We start from the raw sequence: 23,558 nt of genomic DNA, 5'->3' as shown, positions 1-23,558 counted from the left end.
ACACATCAAAATCTTATATTCGAAATTGTCTTATTTTAGAGTTCACTGTAGGGTATCTTCATGCACCATATAAACTTAACCACAAAGAAATTAATCTCAGTATGCTTACAACTGAACTTCTAATACGAGCTTAAAAGCATAGCCGAACCATCTTTTGAATGCAAGGAAAATAAATAAATAAATTTGACAAAGCACGGGAAAATAAATCTAAAAATGAATCATAATCATATCTCTCATCTCTCGAGGATTATGTTCGCATTCAAAAGAAGATTGACCAATATTACATTCAAAACCAGTATTTATAGGAAATAATAAACGATAAGCAAAAGAAAATAACGATTGAATGTAATACCTTTAAAGTAAAATCTGAGAATGTTTTCATTTTCAATCCTTGAAACTGTAGTAAAGTAAAAACATGTATATCTCAGCTCATATTTTGAGATGAAAAACAAAAATGAAGGTTTCCCCCTCTCTATTCATCTCTAAGCCACATAATTAGGCCTGATCTTCAGCATAAGTTACAATGAATTGCCCACGGTAACAATTTAAGACATTTTTTGTTCAATCTACAAGAACTATAATTTATTTTTTTTTCCAGGAGAATCATGAAAACCCTTTCCTAATGGTCTAAAATTAGGTCCCAATTCTATAGGATTGTTGAGATATATTTATGAATTGGACTCAGACAAAATGATGAGTTGGGTATTGATTCTCATAACCATTATAATCATAATATAGCCTCTCCCCCTCGGAAATATCTCGAGTAGCAACCAAAAAGACCCGGGATTCCCCATCAACATTGTATCTCAAACATTTGCAGTTTTGCTTCTTCCTACCATCCCTGCATATAGATTGGACATGTTTTAAATACAAGAAACTTAAGAAAATTTTAGTTCTTTAAAGAGCACACCAAAGCCAAAGAACATCTAAAATGGACTGCAAGAAAGCATTATGGAAACAAAAACGTCCAAATGAATGGTATACCAGTGAAAAATAGAGCAGTCTACATGAAACAACAAATCAAAGTAAAATGGTCCTTCACATCCCCCCTCATGTTTTATCCCATTAATTCAAAATTAACATGCAATAAGTGAGACAAACTTACGGAGTATGATTGTTGATGCCACTGATGAAGCGAGCAATATTTCCGCGTTTATCAGCACAAATAACAAGACTGTTATCACCTTCTGCTGTAAGAAGCAGCGTCATCATACTGTCGCAATCATCAGATTCTCTTTTCTTTAAATAATCCACATCGCCGGTGTATTCAGCAATAAATGTCATATCTTTGATTAGGCCATCAGCCTCCACAGTATAGCTACATCACATATCGAGGAAAATAAAAAAATAGTTAAGGTAACATTTCTGACTTTGTGGTAATAACTAATAAGTGTAAGATGGGTTAAAGCATAAAATTAGTTAGTTAACAAAAATTGTTTTCCTACTTCATGGTAATGGGTGTAAGATGAGTATGTACCCTTGACATGAGTCATAAACGACCATTAAAGGAGGGAATTTGCCTCGCTTAGTCATAGCTATGCAGCATTCTAAGGTCTCCCCATCTTCCTTTGTAAGACCCTGAGAGGAAAAAAACAGACAGTCTATCAAACTAGAACACAATGATGGAGATGTGCATGCTAATATTAGAGATATACAGTACTCTAGATGACTAAGCTCAGTTTAGCTTTGTAATACTGCTTCTAGAATATCTCCTAGTTAGTTTCAAATTCTTATATAAGATAAGAATCACATTCAGTTGTAACTAACTTTGCTATAATCAATGAATCACAATTTCTCTCTCTTCTCTCTCACTTCTAATATGGTATCTTGAGCTTTTTCTTTCTTCGATCCATGGCGGAAGCAAATCCCTTTAAAGGGAACAAGATCTCAAATCTCGTTTCTCTTAAGCTTGACGACAAGAATTTCAAGCAGTGGAAACAACAAATCTCAGGAGTTATTCGTGGATGTGATTTGCAGAAATACATCACCGATCCAGTGATACCAGAGAAATTTCTCACCGAAGAAGATCGTATTGCAGGAACAATCAATCCGCTTCATCAAGAATGGGAGAAAAACGATGCGTTAATCTGTACCTGGATTCTTTCCACCATCTCTGATTCGCTTCTTGCGAAGGTTGTTGATCACACGTTCTCGTGGCAGGTTTGGGACGAAATTCATCGTCATTTTCATACTTTACTCACTACCAAAGCGCGACAACTTAGATCGGAATTGCGAACCCTAAGCAAAGGAGATCGCACCGTCACTGATTTCATCCAACGCGTTCGCGTAATCAATGAATCTCTGATTTCCGTTGGTGATCCCGTTCCTCTTCGTAACCTAATTGAGATAGTTCTTGATGCGCTACCAGAAGATTATGATCCAGTTGTTGCTGCGATTTCGAGTAAGTCAATTTCTGTTTCCATTGATGAGGTTGAGTCGTTCTTGCTCGCACATGAAACCAGGCTTGAGAAGAACAAGAAACAGAGTCTCACTGATGCTGCAACTGTCAATCTTACTCAAACTCCATCTCTACCAGTTTCGTCTCAAAATTCCATTGGTGAGACTTCACAGCCTCCTAATCCTTCTTTTCCCTCTGGTTCCAGTCATATTACTGCTAATGGATCTCAAGGAGGAGATGAATTTCATCGTGGTGGTAGATATGGTAGAGGTGGTGGACGCTCTGGCCGTGGTGGCCGTGGAGGCAGAAACAACAGTGGTGTCACTTGTCAGATTTGTCACAGGAACAATCATGATGCTTCTATCTGTCACTACAGGCACACTGGAACCATGCCAAGCTATGGCTATAGACCTCCACAGTTTCAACCTCCACAGTACCAAGCCTCTTTCTCAAATCCTTATGGCTATGGATATCAACCCAGACCTCAACGTCCTATTATGCCTCAAGCTCTACTTACTGGTGGAAATGCAGGTTTTAACAACCAGTGGTGGTACCCTGACTCTGGAGCTTCACATCATGTCACACCTGAGGCTTCTAATCTTTCTGATGCAGCATCCTTGCCTGGTTCTGATCAAGTATTAATGGGAAATGGACAAGGTTTGACTATTAACTCTATTGGTTCAATGTGTTTTACCTCCCAAACCAACCCTAAAACCTCCCTTACCCTTAATAATCTGCTTTTAGTTCCTTCTATAACTAAAAATCTCATGAGTGTGTCTAAATTTGCTCAAGACAATAATGTTTTCTTTGAATTTCACCCTACATTTTGTCTTGTTAAATCACAGGCTTCTTCTGAAGTTCTGCTACATGGCATTGTTGGAGCTGATGGACTCTATAAGTTTGCCTCACCCTTAGACTCAATTTCTGCTTTGAATAAAATTCCTAAACAGTGTAATTCTGTTTTCTTTCCTCATTCTAGTTTGTCTGCTTCTATGGTTAATTCTCAACCTTATGTTCATGTTTCTCAATTTGCATCAAATAATAATAATATTTCTGGTTGTGCACCAATGACTGTCTCTCTTTATGATTTGTGGCATGCACGTTTAGGACACCCTCACCATGATGCACTTAAAGAAGCTTTAAAACTATGCAATGTTAATATTCCATCTAAGTCTCCAAATGGTCTATGCTCTGCTTGTTGCTTAGGAAAGAGTCATAGATTGCATGCACCCTCTTCTACTACTGTTTATCACACACCCTTTGAACTTGTCACTTGTGATTTATGGGGTCCTGCCCCCATCAAGTCCTCTACTGGCTTTACTTATTTTCTCACATGTGTTGATGCATTTTCTAGATTTGTTTGGGTGTATCCTTTAAAACTAAAATCTGAAACCATGAGCAAATTTATTCACTTCAAATCTATGGTTGAACTGCAATTTAATTGCAAGATTAAAACTGTCCAAACTGATGGTGGTGGTGAATTTAGGCCTCTTACCAAATACCTCACTGAACTTGGTGTTGTTCATAGACTAACCTGCCCTCACACTCATCACCAAAATGGCCTAGTTGAAAGAAAACATAGACATTTAGTTGAAACTGGCCTCACCTTGTTATCTCAAGCCAACTTACCAATGAAATATTGGGATCATGCCTTTGTTACAGCAGCTTTTCTTATAAACAGAATTCCTACCCCCGTGCTGGACAATAAGTCACCTTATTATGTCCTTTTAAATAAACAACCTGACTATAAAGCTCTCAAAATCTTTGGTTGTGCATGCTTTCCCTTCCTTAGACCTTATCATACTACAAAATTAGCTTATAGGTCTCAAGAGTGTGTTTTTCTCGGCTATTCCTCTACCTATAAAGGTTATAAGTGCCTAAGTCCTGAGGGTCGTGTATATATATCCAAAGATGTGTTGTTCAATGAACAAAGGTTTCCATATTCTTCCCTTTTCTCCAACACCAAATCCAACAATCCTAATCCCACACCTACTGTTTACAACTCTCCCTCACATGTCCCTCTCCATCTTCCCACCCAATCTATAAATTCACCTACCCAACACCAAGATATACCCACTCCCACTCAAAATATACCTAGTCAGTCTCCAATTTTATGTCCTGCACCTCTCACCACTGTTTACCATACTCCTAGACCTTCTTCACCTCCCACCCCACCATCAACATCATCATCCTTTAACTCTGCCACTAGCTCTCCTCCCATACAAACATCTAATGCTTCTCAACATATATTTTCTCCCTCTCCAGCAGATGAGTCTATTCATGTCTCACCCTCACCATCACCTCCACCCTTGCCTACCAAGAAGCCTCATGTCCCTCACCACATGCTCACAAGGTCCAAAACCAAAAATAATCCCACTATCCTTGTAACTCACATTGAACCAAACAGTGTTAAGCAGGCACTCCAGTCCTCTCATTGGGTTACTGCTATGAAGGAAGAGTACGATGCTCTTCTTAGAAATAACACATGGACCTTGGTTGCTCCTCCTGCTCATAAACAGCCTATAGGGTGTAAATGGGTCTTTAGAGTTAAAGAGAATCCAGATGGAACTATTCACAAGTACAAGGCCAGGCTTGTAGCTAAAGGATTCCATCAACAAGCTGGTTCTGACTTCACTGAAACTTTCTCTCCAGTAGTGAAGCCAGTTACTGTAAGAACTGTTTTAACTATGGCTGTGTCAAACAAATGGCCTATACAGCAAATAGATGTGAATAATGCTTTTTTGAATGGGATTCTAGAAGAGGAGGTTTATATGCAACAACCACATGGCTTTGAGGTCTCAGATAAGACTCTGGTCTGCAAGCTTAATAAAGCTTTATATGGTCTCAAACAGGCACCAAGGGCCTGGTTTGATAGGCTGAAGGCTGCTCTCATTGGTTATGGATTTAAGGCAAGTAAGTGTGACCCAAGTCTATTCATGATAAAAACTGGTACCTTGCATTTAATTGTCTTAGTGTACGTTGATGACATTATCATCACAGGCAGCTCTCTACATCATATTCAACAACTTATTTCCAAGCTAAATGCAGAATTTGCTCTTAAGCAACTTGGTGCCTTGGACTATTTTTTAGGGATTGAAGTGTTTCATTTAGCCAATGGTGCTCTTTTATTGTCACAAGCTAAGTACATTAGAGATCTTCTGGCCAAGGCAAATATGGATACTGCACATGGTATGCCAACTCCTATGGTTTCAAGTCTCAAGCTTTCCAAAGTGGGGTCTGTTCCTGTTGAAGATCCTACTCTATTTCGTTCTATTGTTGGTGCATTGCAGTATGCAACTCTCACTAGACCTAAAATAGCATATTCTGTCAACAAAGTATGCCAATTTTTATCTAATCCTCTTGAAGAACATTGGAAGGCAGTTAAGAGAATTCTTAGGTATCTTAGTGGTACCCTGCATTATGGCCTTTTAATACAAGCAGCACCAGTTGATAAGCCATTGACTCTCATTGGCTTCTGTGATGCTGACTGGGCATCTGATCCTGATGATAGAAGGTCTACATCAGGTGCTTGCATCTTTGTTGGTCCTAATCTAGTTTCTTGGTGGTCCAAGAAGCAAACACTAGTGGCAAGGTCTAGTGCTGAAGCTGAATACAGAAGTCTTGCTAATCTATCATCAGAAATATTATGGCTACAATCCCTACTTACTGAATTAGGATGTCAGTTTCATACTCCTAAGATTCTATGTGATAATCTGAGTACAGTTTCCTTGGCTCATAATCCAACCTTACATCACAGGACCAAGCACATGGAGCTAGATATCTTTTTTGTTAGAGAGAAGGTTCTTAGCAGAAACCTTGTGGTCTCTCATGTTCCTGCACAAGACCAGTGGGCTGATGTGCTTACTAAGCCCCTATCTGCTGCCAAATTTTGCTCCCTTCGTGACAAACTCAGGGTCTTTGACAAGCAACAATTACTCAAGCCAAGCTCAGCTTCTGCAAGGGAATATTAGAGATATACAGTACTCTAGATGACTAAGCTCAGTTTAGCTTTGTAATACTGCTTCTAGAATATCTCCTAGTTAGTTTCAAATTCTTATATAAGATAAGAATCACATTCAGTTGTAACTAACTTTGCTATAATCAATGAATCACAATTTCTCTCTCTTCTCTCTCACTTCTAATAGCTAATTAGCTTGATTGCAAAAGGTCAATTTGGAAGTGTGAGAAATCTACAAGAGAATTAATTAGGTGAGACCTGCATGCCACCGTTTTCTAAAATGGATCGATTAGCAGATTTGGGAGCCATTCCTGGAAAATACGTCAAGTGATTACTGAATTCCATATTCAATGTTGTTAAAGCGGAAGCAAGGGAAGCCATTTGCTTCAGTCTCCTATCAGGATCATTTGTAGGAACAAATGGTAAAAGTCTCCTGCTTTTCTTCTGTACCACCAGAGGTCTTGGACGTCTCCGACGCCTCCTAGCATCTACAAGTCCAGAATGGATAAATTAAGAAAATAACTTACAATTATAAATATAAGTATATAATAGGGGAGGGATCGAATATACAGGAGAGGGATCAATTTACACTTGTGTAACATTTGAGTAATATTATGCCGCTCAAAAAGCTGTTAATTTAAATAAATGTTATAAAATCCACCATTGGATAGAAAGTTTATATCATATAGATCATTTATGAATTTTTTTATAGAAATCTAAAATCATTTTATATATTGTTGAGAATCACCAAGATTAACGGTTTATGTATTTTTATTGAACACCGTTAATCTTAATGACTCTCAAATGATTTTAGATTTACATGAATGATCTATATGATACAAACTTTCAATCCAACAATGAATTTTGTAAAATTTGTATTCGTTAAAAATGTTATTGATCGGTGTGACATTATTCAAATGTTAAACCGATGTAATTTGATCTCTTCCTATATATATTGAAGGAATTTTAACATAGATCAAATCATAGATATGAAGCATAGCATATTAATAAACAAGATTATTTAATTACGGTAACAGTGTACCTTAAATGATTGAAGAAGAATCGATGGAGTGAGACTGATATAGTGCTTCTGCCGCCTTACTGATGAGCAGTTAAATTTATTTGGTTTCAGTGTATCTGACCTAATGGGATGACTAGAATATATATGCTCATCAGTGGAGGCAGGACCTCTCAATAGGCTGACTAAAAGAACGACCCAACTCATCACGACCCTTTCAAATAAAGTCCAATAATATTTATTTATCAAATATATATGAACATAACAAGTAAACAATATTTGATAATATTTCAATTATATTTTAATTAATTAAAGTAAATCCAACATATTCAACAATCTCCTACTTGGATTACTTTAAATAGTTATTAAAATGTAACATAAAAATATATAATATCAAACATTATTTACTTGTTATGTTTATTTATATTTTATAAATAAATATTATTGGGCTTTAGTTGAACGGGCAGTGATGGGTTGGGCCCGTTCTTTTATTCAGCCTAGTGAGAGGTTCTACATCCATTGATGGGCATACATATTCTAGTCATGCCATTAGGTTAGATACACTGAAACAAAATAAATGTAACTGTTCATCGGTAAGGTGGCAGAAGCAGCACTCAGGCTTACTCCATGGATTATTCTTCAATCATTCAAGGTACACAATTACAATAATTAAATAATCTTGTTTACTAATATGTTATGCTTCATATCTATGATTTGATCCATGTTAAAATTCCTTCATATATATCTTCTCCCAAGTACTTGGAACATCACATCAAAGCATAAAAAAATTGTAGGAAAAGGTATCTAAAAGTAACTCTGTTTAGATTCATTTAGTCATTTACCAATTAAATATTTTCTAAGGATTTGCAGTATATCCTGTAGAAATAACAAGAGACTAAATGTGTTTGCCATTCTAGGAAAACAAAAGCATGCAAGAACAATTTCCTCAAAGACATGAAGGAACAGATATCCAAAGGGATATTACATGCATCATATATTGTATTTCCTTCATTAGTAATAATGAAGAAAAAAAATTGTATACACCTAGGATGTCTCAAACATTTTTCAAGGTAAGGTAAAATCTTTCTGGCTTTCTTGAAAATGCATACATATCAGATACTCTAATGGTTAAGTTATCCTACTAACTTGTTTTATGCTAAATCATAGACCACTTTTGAATCAATATATCCCCGTTGATGTCAGATTTTCCTTTCTAACTTCAAGTCATAGGATAATTTGTGACTCCAACATCCATTTCAATTTCTTCTTGTTCCTTGAACACTGCAACTTAATCACTTAGTCTTTTGTCACCAAGCATTGTTTATCTTTTGATGTCTCTATTTCAAGTATCATTGTACTTTCATATCTCTATTGTCATGTGATTATTGAGCTATCTGTTAAGGTAAGTGTGAAATAAGTTCGAACTTATGGCATAAAAGTACTTACGAAAACATCATATTATTAAACTGAATTTTAATCTTCATGCTGCTAACTATTTCTCATGTTAGTTACACTTCATATACATTTTCAGAGGTTAGTCTTGAATTGAATGGGGCAGGTGCATTTGCATAAAAGGTCATCTAGGGAATATAGAATGATTCATGAAAGAAAAACAAAAAAATCCCAGGACACTTCTACAAGAATAAAGGCTTTATATACTAAACAAAATTATCAAAACAATCTATTCAGATGAAGAATATGGTCATATTTACTACTTAAGAACCCTGTTATAAAATACAAACTTTAACAACTGCTAAGAAGTTAGGCATTTGATCAGGCCACCTTTACCTTCAAACAACAAAAAAGGTTTGATGATACCAATCGCAGCAAAACCTTGCAGCTGCCTTACATATAAATTGTCGTGCAACAGAAATTGAAAGATGAGCTTTTTCATCAAATGTCGTTTTTGTTCAATTTTTTTTTGGTTTACAATGGTCGTTTTTGTTCAATATTATCTAAAGGTAAATGCTACTATCATGAAAATAGGAGGCATGAATATGAGAATAAAATAAAAAAAAGCTTTGGTAGATATATATTCATCCAACTCACAACCCCAGTAATTACAAGTCGCTTCAGTTAGTCGACTTATCATACCGTTATGGGATATAAATCCAACTTAATTAAAAGCTTAAGCCCTCAGCCACACCCGGGCAACAATTACATTTCATAACACTAAAAACATTAAGCCCTCTCAGCCACAGATGCATGCTTCACAAAAAATTAAAACAAAATCCAAAGGATCATTAAAAGAATCCATTCATATACTAATAAATACGAAAGAACAAGTTACAGGAATATTAATAATTCACGAATTAAGCTCCAATGTACAATAATCTGTTCACATATATAAATTGATTCAGCAATGGCATAAATGAAATTCAACCCATATCACTTTCACAAAGCCAAACAACGACTAATCAGAAGCTCAATTGAAAATTGCAAAACAAATATCCACATAGTGTATTGACAAAATGATCATCAAACAGATTAAAAAATAACAATAAAAATAATAAAAAATTGTAGATATTAAACATGTCTGAATTGAATTTAACAGGACATTACCCTGAGGAGAAGAAAGATTCACTTTGAAATCCCGCCTTCGAATCCCGAAGAAATCTAGAATTTTTTTTTGAGTGAACTCTGAAACACATTAAACGATCACAAAAACAATGACACATTGATAATTACGATTGAGAAAACAACTCTACCATAAAAACAAAAAACAACACAATTTCAAAAACTAAGAAAATCAATGAATCTCTTACTTGTCGCTTTCTTCGTTCCTGAACACTTGGGGCAAACCCACGAACCAATAGGAATTCTGACAACAATTGGTCTCACACATTTCATATGAAAACCATTGTCACATTTGTCGCACAGCAGCAGCTCCTCCGAGTTGTCACCGGAGCCACATTGGTCACACATGATGCCACCGTAATCCTCTTTTTCCACCACCGCGTACCTCGCCCTCGCCATTATATCAGCCATCGACCTGTACTTCTTCAGCCGCAACTTCTTGAGGTTGTGCCGTGTATGCGTACGTTGGATGAAGTTGGCTAGCTTCGAAGATGAAGGCAATGAGGTTGCCGGAGCCATTGGATTGGAAAATTTGAGAAGGTTTGTAGGTAGAATTGAGAATTTCGAAGAAATTTTTTTGAAGAACTTTCTCTCTATTTTATACAGAAAGACGAAAAATGGTTCAACTCTGAAGAAGAATGAAGGTGATAGAAAAAAAGTAAATAAAAAAAGAAAAAAGAAATGTTTATTTGTTTTGTTTCTATGTGTTGTTACTCTCGCTCGCGGGAGAGTGAGTGTGACACTTACCCGTGGAAGGTGAGTGTTACTAACGATGATGTGGAAAATTCTGATTGGTTGTGCTAATGTGCACCATGTTGGATTGTTGGCATAGACTTTTATGCGTGCAGACTATTATGGTTTCATAAGAAACTTACCGCGTTTCATGTGTCAAACGCTATGATTTTTTTTATTTACTAAAATTAATCTCCATGCATTGTATGTGTCAATTATTTTTTACAATTCATTAAATGATTGGTCAAACAAAATTGACCATTGAAAAAAATTATTTAATAAAATGTCTATATATTTCTATATCATAATAATTAATGATTTTATAATGGATTTAGAAAAATATAGTTATTTTGTAAAATAATACCTTTTAATTAGATATTAGTATACAAATAATTTATAGTATGTTGCTTTTTATTTTTTGACAAAATGGTATATTTCCTATGAATCTATAAAAGAAATAGTGGTTTCCAATTGAAAACCATCATAAATGAAATAAAATTTATAATGTCTATCTATTGATTTACCATTATTAAATTATATTAACATGGTCTCGTGAGCTTAGCTAAATTGGCAGGACATTGCATTATATATGCAGGGGGTTGGGGTTCGAACCCTGGTCATCCCACTTATCCACCTTAAGGATAGAATTTCTAGCCACTAGGCTACTTGACAAAAAAAAATTATATTAACATCTAAACTCGAATGGGTCCTTGGAAGTTGAGAAACATGTGATTGCAATCATCCATTTAATCTTTTTGGAATACATATATTGTTTATCGGAAATTGAGAAAAATTAGTTCAATTGTTTATTTTTGTCATGTAAGCTATTGAGGTAGCTATTCAAAAATGGTGAAATTAATCTTGACATGTATTTTTTTCCTTTCAAGTTGAGCTAATTATTCATTCATATTTTTTTTAGAATGTTATGTTTGATGCATTTATAACATTTTTTTTATGAAACCACTAAGCACTAACCTCTTTTCCAAGTTGTACCATATTATCCGCAACCGCAAGCCTTCTAATCTTCTTAGCCTGCAATCAAAATTACAATCATCATATAAATTTTGAAATTCACAAAATGCATAAATGACACATTCTTCTTCTTCTTCATAGGAAAATGGAAAATGCACACAATACATTTTTATTTATACCTTGGCAACAGTAGTTTCGATATGCTCATGCTTCACCAATCGCGACGCCATTGTTCTAAACAACGGAAAAAGGAAAAAAAAAATGGTATCTGAGTTCCCACAAAACTCAGCATTGTCACAAATGGAAGGGAAAAAACGGAATTCAAGGATTGAATTGAAAGCATGTTAACCTAAGCATGGAAATTCAATGAGCTCTTTCTCTATCTAGCTTCCTGATCATCGTCATTTTCACAGATTCGGAATATACCTATCATCAGATCAGAATCAAATTAAAGTAAATACGCAATGAAAATTGAAAATGAATGAATGTTGAGCTAAATTAGGCTATGAAACAAGCTGAAAATTGAAATTAGGGGAAATATAGTAAACCCTAGATAAGACATTGAAGGTTGAGAGAAAACTTACAAGTGAGTGATGATGAACAGTGAGTTTTGAAAGGAACGAAACAGAGGAGCTTCAGCGTGGGTGGGTGCGGCAATCAAAGAAAGTGTGATTACGCATGTTGTTGCTAAAAATGTGCTAATGGATCTCAAGTTGCTAATGAAACTATTGGGCCTTATGTTGATTTCAATCAGCCCAAAAGAGTATCCAAAGCTCTTGCATAAAATGAGGATTTGAGTTCTTCTTTTCGCGCTTCTTAAGCTTTTCACGTGAGTTTCCAATTTAACTCACTCGCGGATTAGGTAGCGAATGTGTAAAATTGCAAAAATTAGGAAAAAAGCGTCGATGTTTACACTGTGAATAGAATTCGCAATGACGCAGCAAATGTCGGCTAAAAAACAGTCTTTTATGCAATCAAATTATTTTTGACATGTGGCCACGTGTGTGACTATGACATAGCATCCACCAATCACAATGATTGGTGAATTTTATAAATTGACAACATTTGTGTTTAAAAAAAAAATCACTCTCATTTTATCATTCTTTCATTTTTTGACATTTTTTCCTGTTATTTTTTCATCATTTTGTTAGTAAAGGCTGCATAGTCCGTTGTTGATTACTCATATCGCTCCCACCGATGTACTTTAGTCACTGTGGTCGGAAATGGTATGGCAATTGACGGTGAACTTTTTAGGCATATTGGGAACGATATGATTAACCGGGATACATCCATTCAGATTTACTTTTATCTCATGGGGACTTTTTTTATGTACTTTTTTGTCCAAGCATTATTCCAATTTAATTTTGCTTTTGGTTGTAAGTTGTAACTACCGATAAAACTATTCATATTCAAATTCTAGTTGCAATGTTTTCGTGTTATTTTTCTGTACATATCCAAATTTTGGTTATACAGTGGTCAAAAGCAACACTTAAAAATGAACAATGAGAGTATAAGACTTTCATTTATCTTTTTCAAGAATTATTTGTATTTATTCTCATAAAATTGAATACTAAATGTATTTAATTTGTTATCTCTCCTATAGTCCTATTTTCTCCATAATTTATAACCAATAAAAATTGTTCTTACATGAAATTTACTTTAAATTTTAGTTTTAGTTTCAATAAAAGTGAATGTATTTGGTCCAAATCTTTAATCAAATACATCAAATTTTTTTGACTTAATTTTGCTTATATTTTGGGACGGAGGGAGTACCTCCGAAGTCATTTTGTCCAATTTCTCTATGTAAGAATTTGACAATTATCTTAAGTAATAGAAACATATACATACAGGAACATTGCCTAAATTAAGCTAATTTTTTGTTATCTAATCAAACTTAAAATTCAATGTGGAGTAGCTTATAGATTGACACCTTTTTTTTTTTTTGCTATTTGTTGGTTTTCTATTGTGTAGTTGTAGAGATGAGTATGGTTTATGGTATGTTTGGGAGAGGTTTTTTTCTAAGAAGGTTTGGGAGAGGTTTTTAGAAGGGTATTAAATTTATGTTAGTTCTTTTCTGGTTTAGGTCTTTCAAACACAAGATAAAGAATTTGAGATATTATTAAATCAGTATAAATTTTCTTAGTCACCGTAAATTCACACCCTTTCAAATAAGGCTTTGGGGATTTTTAACTTCAAATATGCAATTTTTACCTCCTTTCTTTAACATCGTAATCTTTGTCCTTACTTTAAAAATTTACTCGCTTGTCTAATTTAACTAGTCTGTGTACCCGTGCGATGCACGGGACCATGCTATGTATTTAGAATTTTTACAAATTCTCGTTACAAAATTATTGTTCAATAATTTTAAATATATAATAATTTGTTAATGCTTGGATCAAAATTATAATGAATATCAAAATTATTCTAACTACAATTTAAACTCTCATGAACGGTTCGTTGTTTGCTGAATCATTCTAGCACGATCCCTAATTATATATGAATCAATTGTTTAGGTAATTTTCTTGAACATATTTCTTTAACCAATTTTTGAATATAATTTAAGTTATGTTTGGTATCACGGTGAATATGTCATAATCACGGCGATCCACCGTGATTTCATAGAAGCTACACTTATGTATGTAGACCTAGAAGTATGATTATCGTTAAGGTTTCAGGTTTGATTCTCTCTGGTGGCAATTTTGGTGGGCTAATTTAGTTTCTTCAAAAATATCTTCTTTACCAAATATATGTATATACAAAAAAAAGTAATAAATACATATAGGTATTCAACCCGTGCGTTGCACGGGTTTGATTAGAATATTTTTTTAAAAAAGTTATGTTTTATAAAATAAGTTGTATTAAAAATAATATTTTTCTTAGATGTGTTGTTGAATTATTATTTGATTATAAAAGTGATTTTTAAAATATTTTTAATTTTTTTTCTCGTCAAGTGAATCTATAATATAGATAGGTAGATAAAAATTACTTTTAACATAGACAATGTGTTATTTAGGTGTATATAAAAAACAATAAAAGTGCAGAGATTAGTGTATTATATTAAAATATTGTTTTATTAATCTTCTTTTTTTATGGGTTTGATTTATATATCTTCAAATTAGTGTAATTTTTGTTTTAATATATTTTTGTTTTTATGAAAAAAAATAGTGGATTATTTTATTATATTATCTACATCTATCATTCTCTGTATCTCTCAATTCTTTCTATCTTTATCCTAATTATACTCCAATCTCCTTATTATTATTTTATATGAAAAAATTGTAAATACTTGTCTCGACCTTTATAAAGATGAGATGACATGTTAATTAATCATAAATTTTTTTAAAGTAATAATTATTTTATACTTCTAAGAGACTTTTTCTATTAGACTAAATAGTGAGAGAGCTTTCGAAACAACTTTGTCATGCATGTGCAGTGTTAATTAGTATTTTATAGGATTATTAAATATATCTTTAATCCTCTAAATATATTTCAAATTAAAGACAAAACATTATTAAAATGAAAGATTTAATCTTCATACCAAAGTCACAATATTACCAAAACATTTCATTGTCATTTGTGCTTGGATAAATTTGTCATATTGCTAAAACAAAATGATGAGATTATGAGTCTGCTATGTATGTGAAAGGAGACTTAAAAAAAATGATTAAAAATGAATATCTTGTTCATTTTAATTTTATTGGTTTGACATTATTTTGGAAGCTTACGGTTCACATCATAAGTTCACTAAGCATGAGGAAGAAAACTTATCATAAAAACTATAGTCTACTAATATATTTTTAAGGATCGACATCGACTTATATTCATTATTCTCTTTATGTATATCGCATTTTCTCTCTCAATTCTCTCTAACTTTATCTTATTTATATTTCAATCTCTTTATTAATAATAATATTATTATTATTTTTATAAAAAAAATGTTAGACACTTATCTTGACCTTTATAAACTCAATTACTGTTTTTATGTAAATAGTATTCTTATTTGATAAAACAAAAAATAGACATTTAAAGAGTTTTCGAATAAATTTTGTCAAATTTTATATTAGAGCTAGACTTCAAAAGATGAACACAAATTGTTCGTCGATCAATATAAAGTGCATATATAAACTTTACTCAATCAACTATGTTTAAACTATAGATGATAAATGTATGGAGATTAATCTATTTTGACAACCTCTTAGTCAAGTTACACCAATACTTTTCATGTATATTATATATTACAATTATAATTAACAATGACGTCACATGAGTAAATGCATTCAAAAAATTTATTTTCAACTTTTTTTTTTGTTTCTATCATTCTCTTAAGATCCAAGCAGTTCACATACACCTTGTGAAATAGAATTCTTTATATCCTGTTATAGATCTCCTCATTCACCTAAAATAAATAGACATATTCATATTTATCAGTAAAAGAAATCATGAAATAAGGGTAAAAAATTAGATAAACAAATGTTATATCAATAAAAACATGAGCTTAAATATTTGACAATCTACATAATAGAATAATGTAAAATATTTTCTATTTTATACTTCTAAGAGACTTTTTCTATTAGACTAAATAGTGAGAGAGCTTTCGAAACAACTTTGTCATGCATGTGCAGTGTTAATTAGTATTTTATAGGATTATTAAATATATCTTTAATCCTCTAAATATATTTCAAATTAAAGACAAAACATTATTAAAATGAAAGATTTAATCTTCATACCAAAGTCACAATATTACCAAAACATTTCATTGTCATTTGTGCTTGGATAAATTTGTCATATTGCTAAAACAAAATGATGAGATTATGAGTCTGCTATGTATGTGAAAGGAGACTTAAAAAAAATGATTAAAAATGAATATCTTGTTCATTTTAATTTTATTGGTTTGACATTATTTTGGAAGCTTACGGTTCACATCATAAGTTCACTAAGCATGAGGAAGAAAACTTATCATAAAAACTATAGTCTACTAATATATTTTTAAGGATCGACATCGACTTATATTCATTATTCTCTTTATGTATATCGCATTTTCTCTCTCAATTCTCTCTAACTTTATCTTATTTATATTTCAATCTCTTTATTAATAATAATATTATTATTATTTTTATAAAAAAAATGTTAGACACTTATCTTGACCTTTATAAACTCAATTACTGTTTTTATGTAAATAGTATTCTTATTTGATAAAACAAAAAATAGACATTTAAAGAGTTTTCGAATAAATTTTGTCAAATTTTATATTAGAGCTAGACTTCAAAAGATGAACACAAATTGTTCGTCGATCAATATAAAGTGCATATATAAACTTTACTCAATCAACTATGTTTAAACTATAGATGATAAATGTATGGAGATTAATCTATTTTGACAACCTCTTAGTCAAGTTACACCAATACTTTTCATGTATATTATATATTACAATTATAATTAACAATGACGTCACATGAGTAAATGCATTCAAAAAATTTATTTTCAACTTTTTTTTTTGTTTCTATCATTCTCTTAAGATCCAAGCAGTTCACATACACCTTGTGAAATAGAATTCTTTATATCCTGTTATAGATCTCCTCATTCACCTAAAATAAATAGACATATTCATATTTATCAGTAAAAGAAATCATGAAATAAGGGTAAAAAATTAGATAAACAAATGTTATATCAATAAAAACATGAGCTTAAATATTTGACAATCTACATAATAGAATAATGTAAAATATTTTCTATTTTATATTTTAGTATGTGTTGGGGAAGAAGATGCATATGATTTGGGTATAGATATGTTTGAGAAGAGAGATCAATCTATGCATCCAAAAAGACCGACTTTATTTGTATAAATATATAATAGTTAGCTTATTCTTATTTATATCAATTAATTATACATTATAGGTCATTATTAGTTTACGTTATAACTCTTATTTGCAGTCGAAAGTGTTTTTGTTCTTCTATTTTTGTCTTAAAACAAAACACGATTGCCCTTTAATATATATGATTTATATAAAATCACGCTGGTTCAAAATATTAATTAACGTTTTTTTATATAATTTTTAGCCATATAACTACACAAAAACAATTATAAAGTAGTAACGCATTATCAAATAGTAGACATTATCAAAAAATTGGAGTGATATATAAATAAATAGTAGACATTATCAAATGTCTAATTTTATAAAAAAAACTCAGCTCATATTTCTTAAATTTAACCTATTATTTTTGGATAAATTAAGAAAAAAAATAGTATAATGAATGATTAAAAAAATAGCACAATGAATAACCTTTTTTCCTTGTATGTTGATTAAGACACAAAGGTCGAATTTGTAATCTGCAAACACACAAAAAAAATATCAATTTTTTTATGTAAATATCAAATTCTCTTGATCCTAATTGTTATGCTAAAAATTTGAGTGCAAAATTGCAAAAAAAAAAGAAGCATCAATTTAAGAAAATAATAAACTTTTTATTAGAAATAATATATAAATTGGTCAATTGAAAAATAAATCTAGGAACAAAAGAGAAGAAAGAAGAACTACTTGACCCATAGCAAATTAAAGGAGAAGAAGAGCAAAAAACATCTCCTTAGGATTGATGCATTTCATGGCAAGAATTTATAGCATAAATCATTTGTATGTTATAATTGTTTTTTAAAGTCATTGGGGTAGGAATTATTAATGCATACGTTTTTCTTGTGGGAATAATGATGACATTTAGTTACATAATATTATCTCTTGATCTTCAACTCTACATTATTGATCTATTTAGACAATGAAATTAGAAAAAACTGTTTTTTTTTCTTCCATAAATTACATGGGAAGCTAAATAGTTGGTGGGGACAATGTTTAAATATATATATATATATATATATATATATATATATATATAAAATAATAATAATTATTATTATGTTATTAAATAAAAATAAGGATGACACATAAGCACCTACTTGAGCTTAGAAAAAAGGCAAAAGGGAAGAGCTTTCTTAGGTTGCCACATCAGCAAAAAAAAGCTTGCTTTACAATTATATATAGATAGATAGATAGATTTGTAGACGGTTAGGGACAATTTTTGTTATAAAAGGATTTTATAATTAGAGACCGAGGGAGTATAATCGTGTTAAAATCAACATGAACACATAAAAAATTATGCAACAATAAATAATTTAAACCAAAATAACGTTGCAATATGATTTGAAAAATAGTATACACCCAAATTGACTAGAGGTACAATTAAAAGTTGTAAATTGTAATCGATCATGTATCACAATTTTGGTCCTTTATTGAATGTTAACGTGATCAACCATGTATCACAATTTTGCAATATTTTTCCCGTTGGTAAAGATGCGCATATTGGATTTCAAGTATTATGGTTAGCTTGTTGCTGGTATCTTTGGAAAGAAAGAAATAACAGGTTGTTTATTCATAACCATTATTTGTTGAAGCATTGATAGTGAAAGTGAAAATTGCTTCGTGGTGGTGGTTAAAGACTCGTGAGCATGACTTTGATTATGATTTCAACTTGTGGCGGTCTAGTCATTGCTTGTTTAGGGGGTTAGAAATTGACTTGGTTAAGTCTTGAGGCTTTTTGTTCTCTTTATTTTTCGTGTAAATTGTTTTGTTAAGCGCACCTTGTGCTTAACCACACTTTTTAATACATATTTTCATTTGGCTTTTTCAAAAAAAAAAAAAGTGTAAGTGATATTCATTTTGAAATTTCTTTTTTATTAAAGTGACTAATTTTTTAAATTGGTATTGCAAGAGAAAATATAATTCTATATTGAAAAGTATAAATATTATTTAATGTTAAATATTTTTTTATTAAAGTGGTACTCATTTTTTTAACCGAAAACAAAATAGATATTGAAAATGGAAAAAATAAATATCTAAAGGGTACATGGGTATTGTTAGTGGTAGTTTTGTAAGCCAAAATTTTATTTTTGCACACTTATTAAAAAGTAACTTTTTTGTCTTAATTTCATGTGATTTTTCTATTGAAATTCCTATAATCATTTTATAATTTGCATTGGAACTCTACGATTATGTTTAAAAAGTAGAACAATTAATAAGAGTACTTTATGAAGAATAACATTAAATAAAGTTGATTTTGGCAATTTTTGCTTATATTTATGGCCAAATTTTTTTGCTGGCTTTTGCTTATAAATAAGGTCGGAAGGAGTATTATTTAATGTTAATGGAAATTTGGAAGCTGAAATCGTGGAGCATAAATTGAGAATGGGAATATGAAGGGATGGATGAGATTAGGCGGGTTAGTAGAAAATTAGGCGCTAAACAAGGAACACATTGTTTTCTGTTTTAATATACTCCCTCCGGTCCTTTTTATAAGGAACAATTTGAAAAAATCACATAGACCAAGGAATCACATTTAACATAATTATTTTCATTTAATACTCTTATAAATTTAAATTTATTCCATATATACCCTTATTTAATTACTCTTTATTCAACTAATTTACTTATTTTTAAATTCTCTCTCATAATAAATAAGGGCATAAGTGAAATTGAACATTTAAAATATTTGAAAATTGGTCAAAGTTTCTTATAAAAAGACCAAATTTTTTGCCCTAAGTGTTCCTTATAAAAAGGACCGGAGGGAGTATAAAGGATATCACTTTTACTTTCATAAGTCTTACTTTACTTGTCTTCATCTTCAATGCTAGAATCTTCATCGATGATGTTTTTACTTACATTTTACTGTCTTCTGTCCTCACAAATGACTCTCTATCGTCTCTTTCCTTTCTTTATTTCCTGTCTTCCGATAATGACTTAAATTTTATCATGCAACAAACTAATCAAACATTTATCAACTACATATGTGTATATATTATATTGGTCTTATTTATATGTGCTCTTAGGAATAGAAAATAGTTTTTTTTATTAATAATAACTTTTAATTACATTCTTAAAAAAATTAATACACAACATTTTTTTAGTCAAAATAAAATATACATATATACACACAACAATTTTTGGACCACAACTCAATTCTTAACTCAGACAAAATTATGTGTCGGGTATTGATACTCGAAACCATTGTAGTCATAATATAATTTTTCGCCTTCCGAAATATCTCGGATAGCAACCAAAAATACTCGAGATTCGCCGTCAACAGCATATCTGACACATTTGCAGTTTTGCTTCTTCTTACCTTCCCTGCATATAAGTTGGAAATGTTTTAAATACAAAAAACTTAGGGAATAACAATACCATTGCACAAAAGAAAAAGTATTAGCATTTTACGAAATTATATACCTCAAAATTTTAGTAGTTAGTATTTAAAGAGCCCACCAAAATCACACAAAATATAAAATGGATTGCAAGAAGAATTATGGAAACAAGAATGTCCAAAAAATAGAGCAGTCAACATATTAAAATGCAATAAGTGAGATAAGCTTACGGGTTATGGTTGTTGATGCCACTGATAAAACGAGAAATGTTTGCGCGTTTATCAGCACAAATAACAAGACTAGAAGCACTTTCTTCTGCAAGAAGCAGCGTCATTATACTGTCGCAATCATCAGATTCTCTTTTCTTTAGATAATCAACATCTCCTGTGTATTCTGCAATAAATGTCATTTTTTTGATTGGGCCATCAGCCTCCACAGTATAGCTACATCACATACAAAGGAAAATTCAAAATTAGTTAAGGTAACATATTTCCTACTTTATGGTAATGAGTGTAAGATAGCGATAATATAGACCAGATACATTCAACATTTTATGAATTTAAAAAGTAAACTTCTTCTTATAATAAAGACTGGAGGTAATGAATGTAAGATGACTACGTACCCTTGACATGAATCGTAAACGACCATCAAGGGAGGAAATTCGCCTTGTTTAATCATTGTTGTGCAACGTTCTATGGTCTCATGATCTTCCTTAGTAAGAATCTAAGAGGAAAACAAACAAATAGTCTATCAAACTAGAACATAAAAATGGAGATGTACATACTGATTAACCTATTTGCAAAAGGTACATTTGTAAGAGTAAGAAATTTACAAGAGAATTAAGTAGGTGATACCTGCATGCCACCATTTTCTAAAGATGATTGGTTAGCAGACCTAGGAGCCATTCCTGGAAAGTAAGTGAGGTGATTACTGAACTCCATATTCAAAGATGTTAAAGCAGAAGCAAGAGAAGCCATTTGTTTCAGTCTCCTATCAAGATCTTTTGTAGGAACAAATGGTAAAATTCTCCTGCTTTTCTTTTGTAACACAAGAGGTCTTTGACGTCTCCGACGCCTCCTAGCATCTACAAGTTCAGAATGGATAAATTAAGAAGAAAATAACTTACAAATAGATATTATATCTTTATAATTATATAGGCATCACACACAAATGAAGCGAAATTATATTTTAGAACATAACATCAAAACATAATTTATTTATTTTAAAAAAAATAGTATCTAAGACTAAAAGTAACTCTATCTAGATTCATTTTCCAATTAAATATTTTCTAAAAAGAGTAAATGTATTTGCCATTGTAGGAAAGTTCAAGCATACAAGAATTAAAAATAGGAGGCATGAATAGAGGAATAAAAAAAAAACCTTTGGTAACTATTTATTTATCCAACTCAAAACCACAGTAATTGCAAGTCACTTTGAACAGTCTATTACTCTATTTATTTATTATACTGTTATGGTATGTAATCCAACTTAAATTAAAAACATTAAGCCCTCACCACATGTGCATGCTTCATTCACCCAAAAAATTAAAACAAAATTCAAAGGATCATTACAAGAATTCATTCATGTACTAATAAATACGAAATAACAAGTCACAATATTACTAATCCACGAAAGTTTAATTGGATAATAAATTGTTCACATATATTTGTAACCCAAAAAAATAAAAATTGTTCACATATATAAATTGATTCAACAATGACAAAAGAAATTCAACCCTCAATTTCACAAAGCCAAACAGTAACCGATCAAAAGCTCGGTTGAAAATTGAAAAAAAATATATATCCACACTTGTAGTGCATTGACAAAATGATCATCAAACAGATTAACAAAATAAAATAAAAAATTGTAGATATTAAACATGTATGAGTTGAATTTTACAGTACATTACCATGAGGGGAAGAAACATTTCTGAAATCCACCCTTCGAATTCCGAAAAATTCTAGAATTCTCCTTTCAGTGAACTCTGAAAAAACACATTGAACGATCAAAAAAACAATGCAACTTTCATAATCACAATTGAGAAATCGGCTAAAAAAAACGAATATAATTAATCAATCTCCTACTTGTTTCTTTCTTTGTGCCTGAACAGTTGGGGCAAATCCATTGTCCAATTGGAATTCTTGCAAGAATTGGTCTCACACATTTCATGTGGAAACCGCCATCACATCTATCGCATAAAATGAGTTCATCTGGGTTGTCACCGGAGCCGCATTTTTCACACAGGGTGTTACTATAATCCTCCTTTTCAAGCACGACGTACCTTGCCCTTGCCATTATATCCTCCATCGATTTATATTTCTTAAGCCGCAACTTCTTCTGAATGTCTTGGGGTGCATGCGTACCGCGGATTAAGCTGACAAGCTTTGGAGATGAAGGGGATGGGGTTGTCGGAGCCATTGGATTGGACAATTGGAGAAGGTTTGAAGGTAAAGTTAAGATTTTGAAAAATTATTTTTGAAGAACTTTCTCTCTTTTGATAGAGAAAGACGATAAAAGGTTCAATTTTTATAGAGAAAGACAAGAAAAGGTTCAATTTTTATAGAGAAATGCGAGAAAAAGTTCAACAGTGAAGAAGAACGAAGGTGATAGAATGAAATAAAATAAAAATTCTTTGTTATGTTTGTTACTCTCACTTGCCGGAGAGTGAATGTCACACTTACTAGTGGAAGAAAGTGAATTTTACGAATAATGACGTGGA

General features: G+C 31.8%; 3 protein-coding genes across 5 annotated transcripts in view; all 3 read right to left on the bottom strand.

The window, feature by feature from the left end:
* The window catches only part of LOC123916287 (zinc finger CCCH domain-containing protein 38-like), a 60,226-nt gene extending 47,974 nt beyond the window's left edge, over window positions 1–12,252 (bottom strand). The window contains exons 1-2 of the mRNA XM_045967711.1: window positions 12,236–12,252; window positions 12,168–12,170 (exon numbers count right to left, since the gene is read on the bottom strand). The gene's annotated coding sequence lies outside the window, so the exon portion shown is untranslated. The remainder of the gene's footprint in view (window positions 1–12,167; window positions 12,171–12,235) is intronic.
* Window positions 347–12,358, bottom strand: LOC123916291 (probable Histone-lysine N-methyltransferase ATXR5). Of its 3 annotated transcripts, none has more exons than XM_045967719.1 (10): window positions 12,240–12,358; window positions 12,005–12,081; window positions 11,835–11,889; window positions 11,659–11,715; window positions 10,140–10,579; window positions 9,937–10,014; window positions 6,615–6,844; window positions 1,478–1,578; window positions 1,106–1,318; window positions 347–841 (listed from the first exon to the last, which is right to left on the bottom strand). In XM_045967719.1, the coding sequence occupies exons 3-10, from the start codon at window positions 11,861–11,863 to the stop codon at window positions 682–684; spliced, it is 1,308 nt and encodes a 435-aa protein (XP_045823675.1). In that variant the 5' UTR covers window positions 11,864–11,889; window positions 12,005–12,081; window positions 12,240–12,358; the 3' UTR covers window positions 347–681. The 3 variants fall into 3 exon arrangements, with proteins under 3 accessions (XP_045823675.1, XP_045823676.1, XP_045823677.1); XM_045967720.1 differs by having other exon boundaries at window positions 10,140–10,434; XM_045967721.1 differs by lacking the exons at window positions 12,005–12,081; window positions 12,240–12,358 and having other exon boundaries at window positions 10,140–10,544.
* Window positions 12,359–20,665: 8,307 nt separating this feature from the next.
* Window positions 20,666–23,266, bottom strand: LOC123914996 (probable Histone-lysine N-methyltransferase ATXR5; the record flags this gene model as incomplete). Its single annotated transcript, XM_045966156.1, has 6 exons — window positions 20,666–20,825; window positions 21,070–21,282; window positions 21,462–21,562; window positions 21,694–21,923; window positions 22,749–22,823; window positions 22,924–23,266. Coding segments are annotated over 6 exons (1,122 nt in total), but the record flags the coding sequence as incomplete, so codon positions are not given.
* Between the last annotated feature and the right edge of the window lie 292 nt (window positions 23,267–23,558).

Source organism: Trifolium pratense, linkage group LG3 (assembly GCF_020283565.1).
Source record: "Trifolium pratense cultivar HEN17-A07 linkage group LG3, ARS_RC_1.1, whole genome shotgun sequence".
NCBI classification, from domain to species: Eukaryota; Viridiplantae; Streptophyta; class Magnoliopsida; order Fabales; family Fabaceae; genus Trifolium; species Trifolium pratense.
This window is presented reverse-complemented; position numbering and strand designations above follow the sequence as displayed.

Excerpts from the sequence above, each read along its gene's own strand:
- LOC123916291 (XM_045967719.1), bottom strand. The coding sequence starts at position 11,863 with ATGAGCATATCGAAACTACTGTTGCCAAG. Across the intron at positions 6,845-9,936 it reads GAATCTTTCTTCTCCTCAGG|ATGCTAGGAGGCGTCGGAGA; the intron begins GTAATGTCCTGT and ends CTGGACTTGTAG. Across the intron at positions 842-1,105 it reads GGCATCAACAATCATACTCC|GGATGGTAGGAAGAAGCAAA; the intron begins GTAAGTTTGTCT and ends ATCTATATGCAG.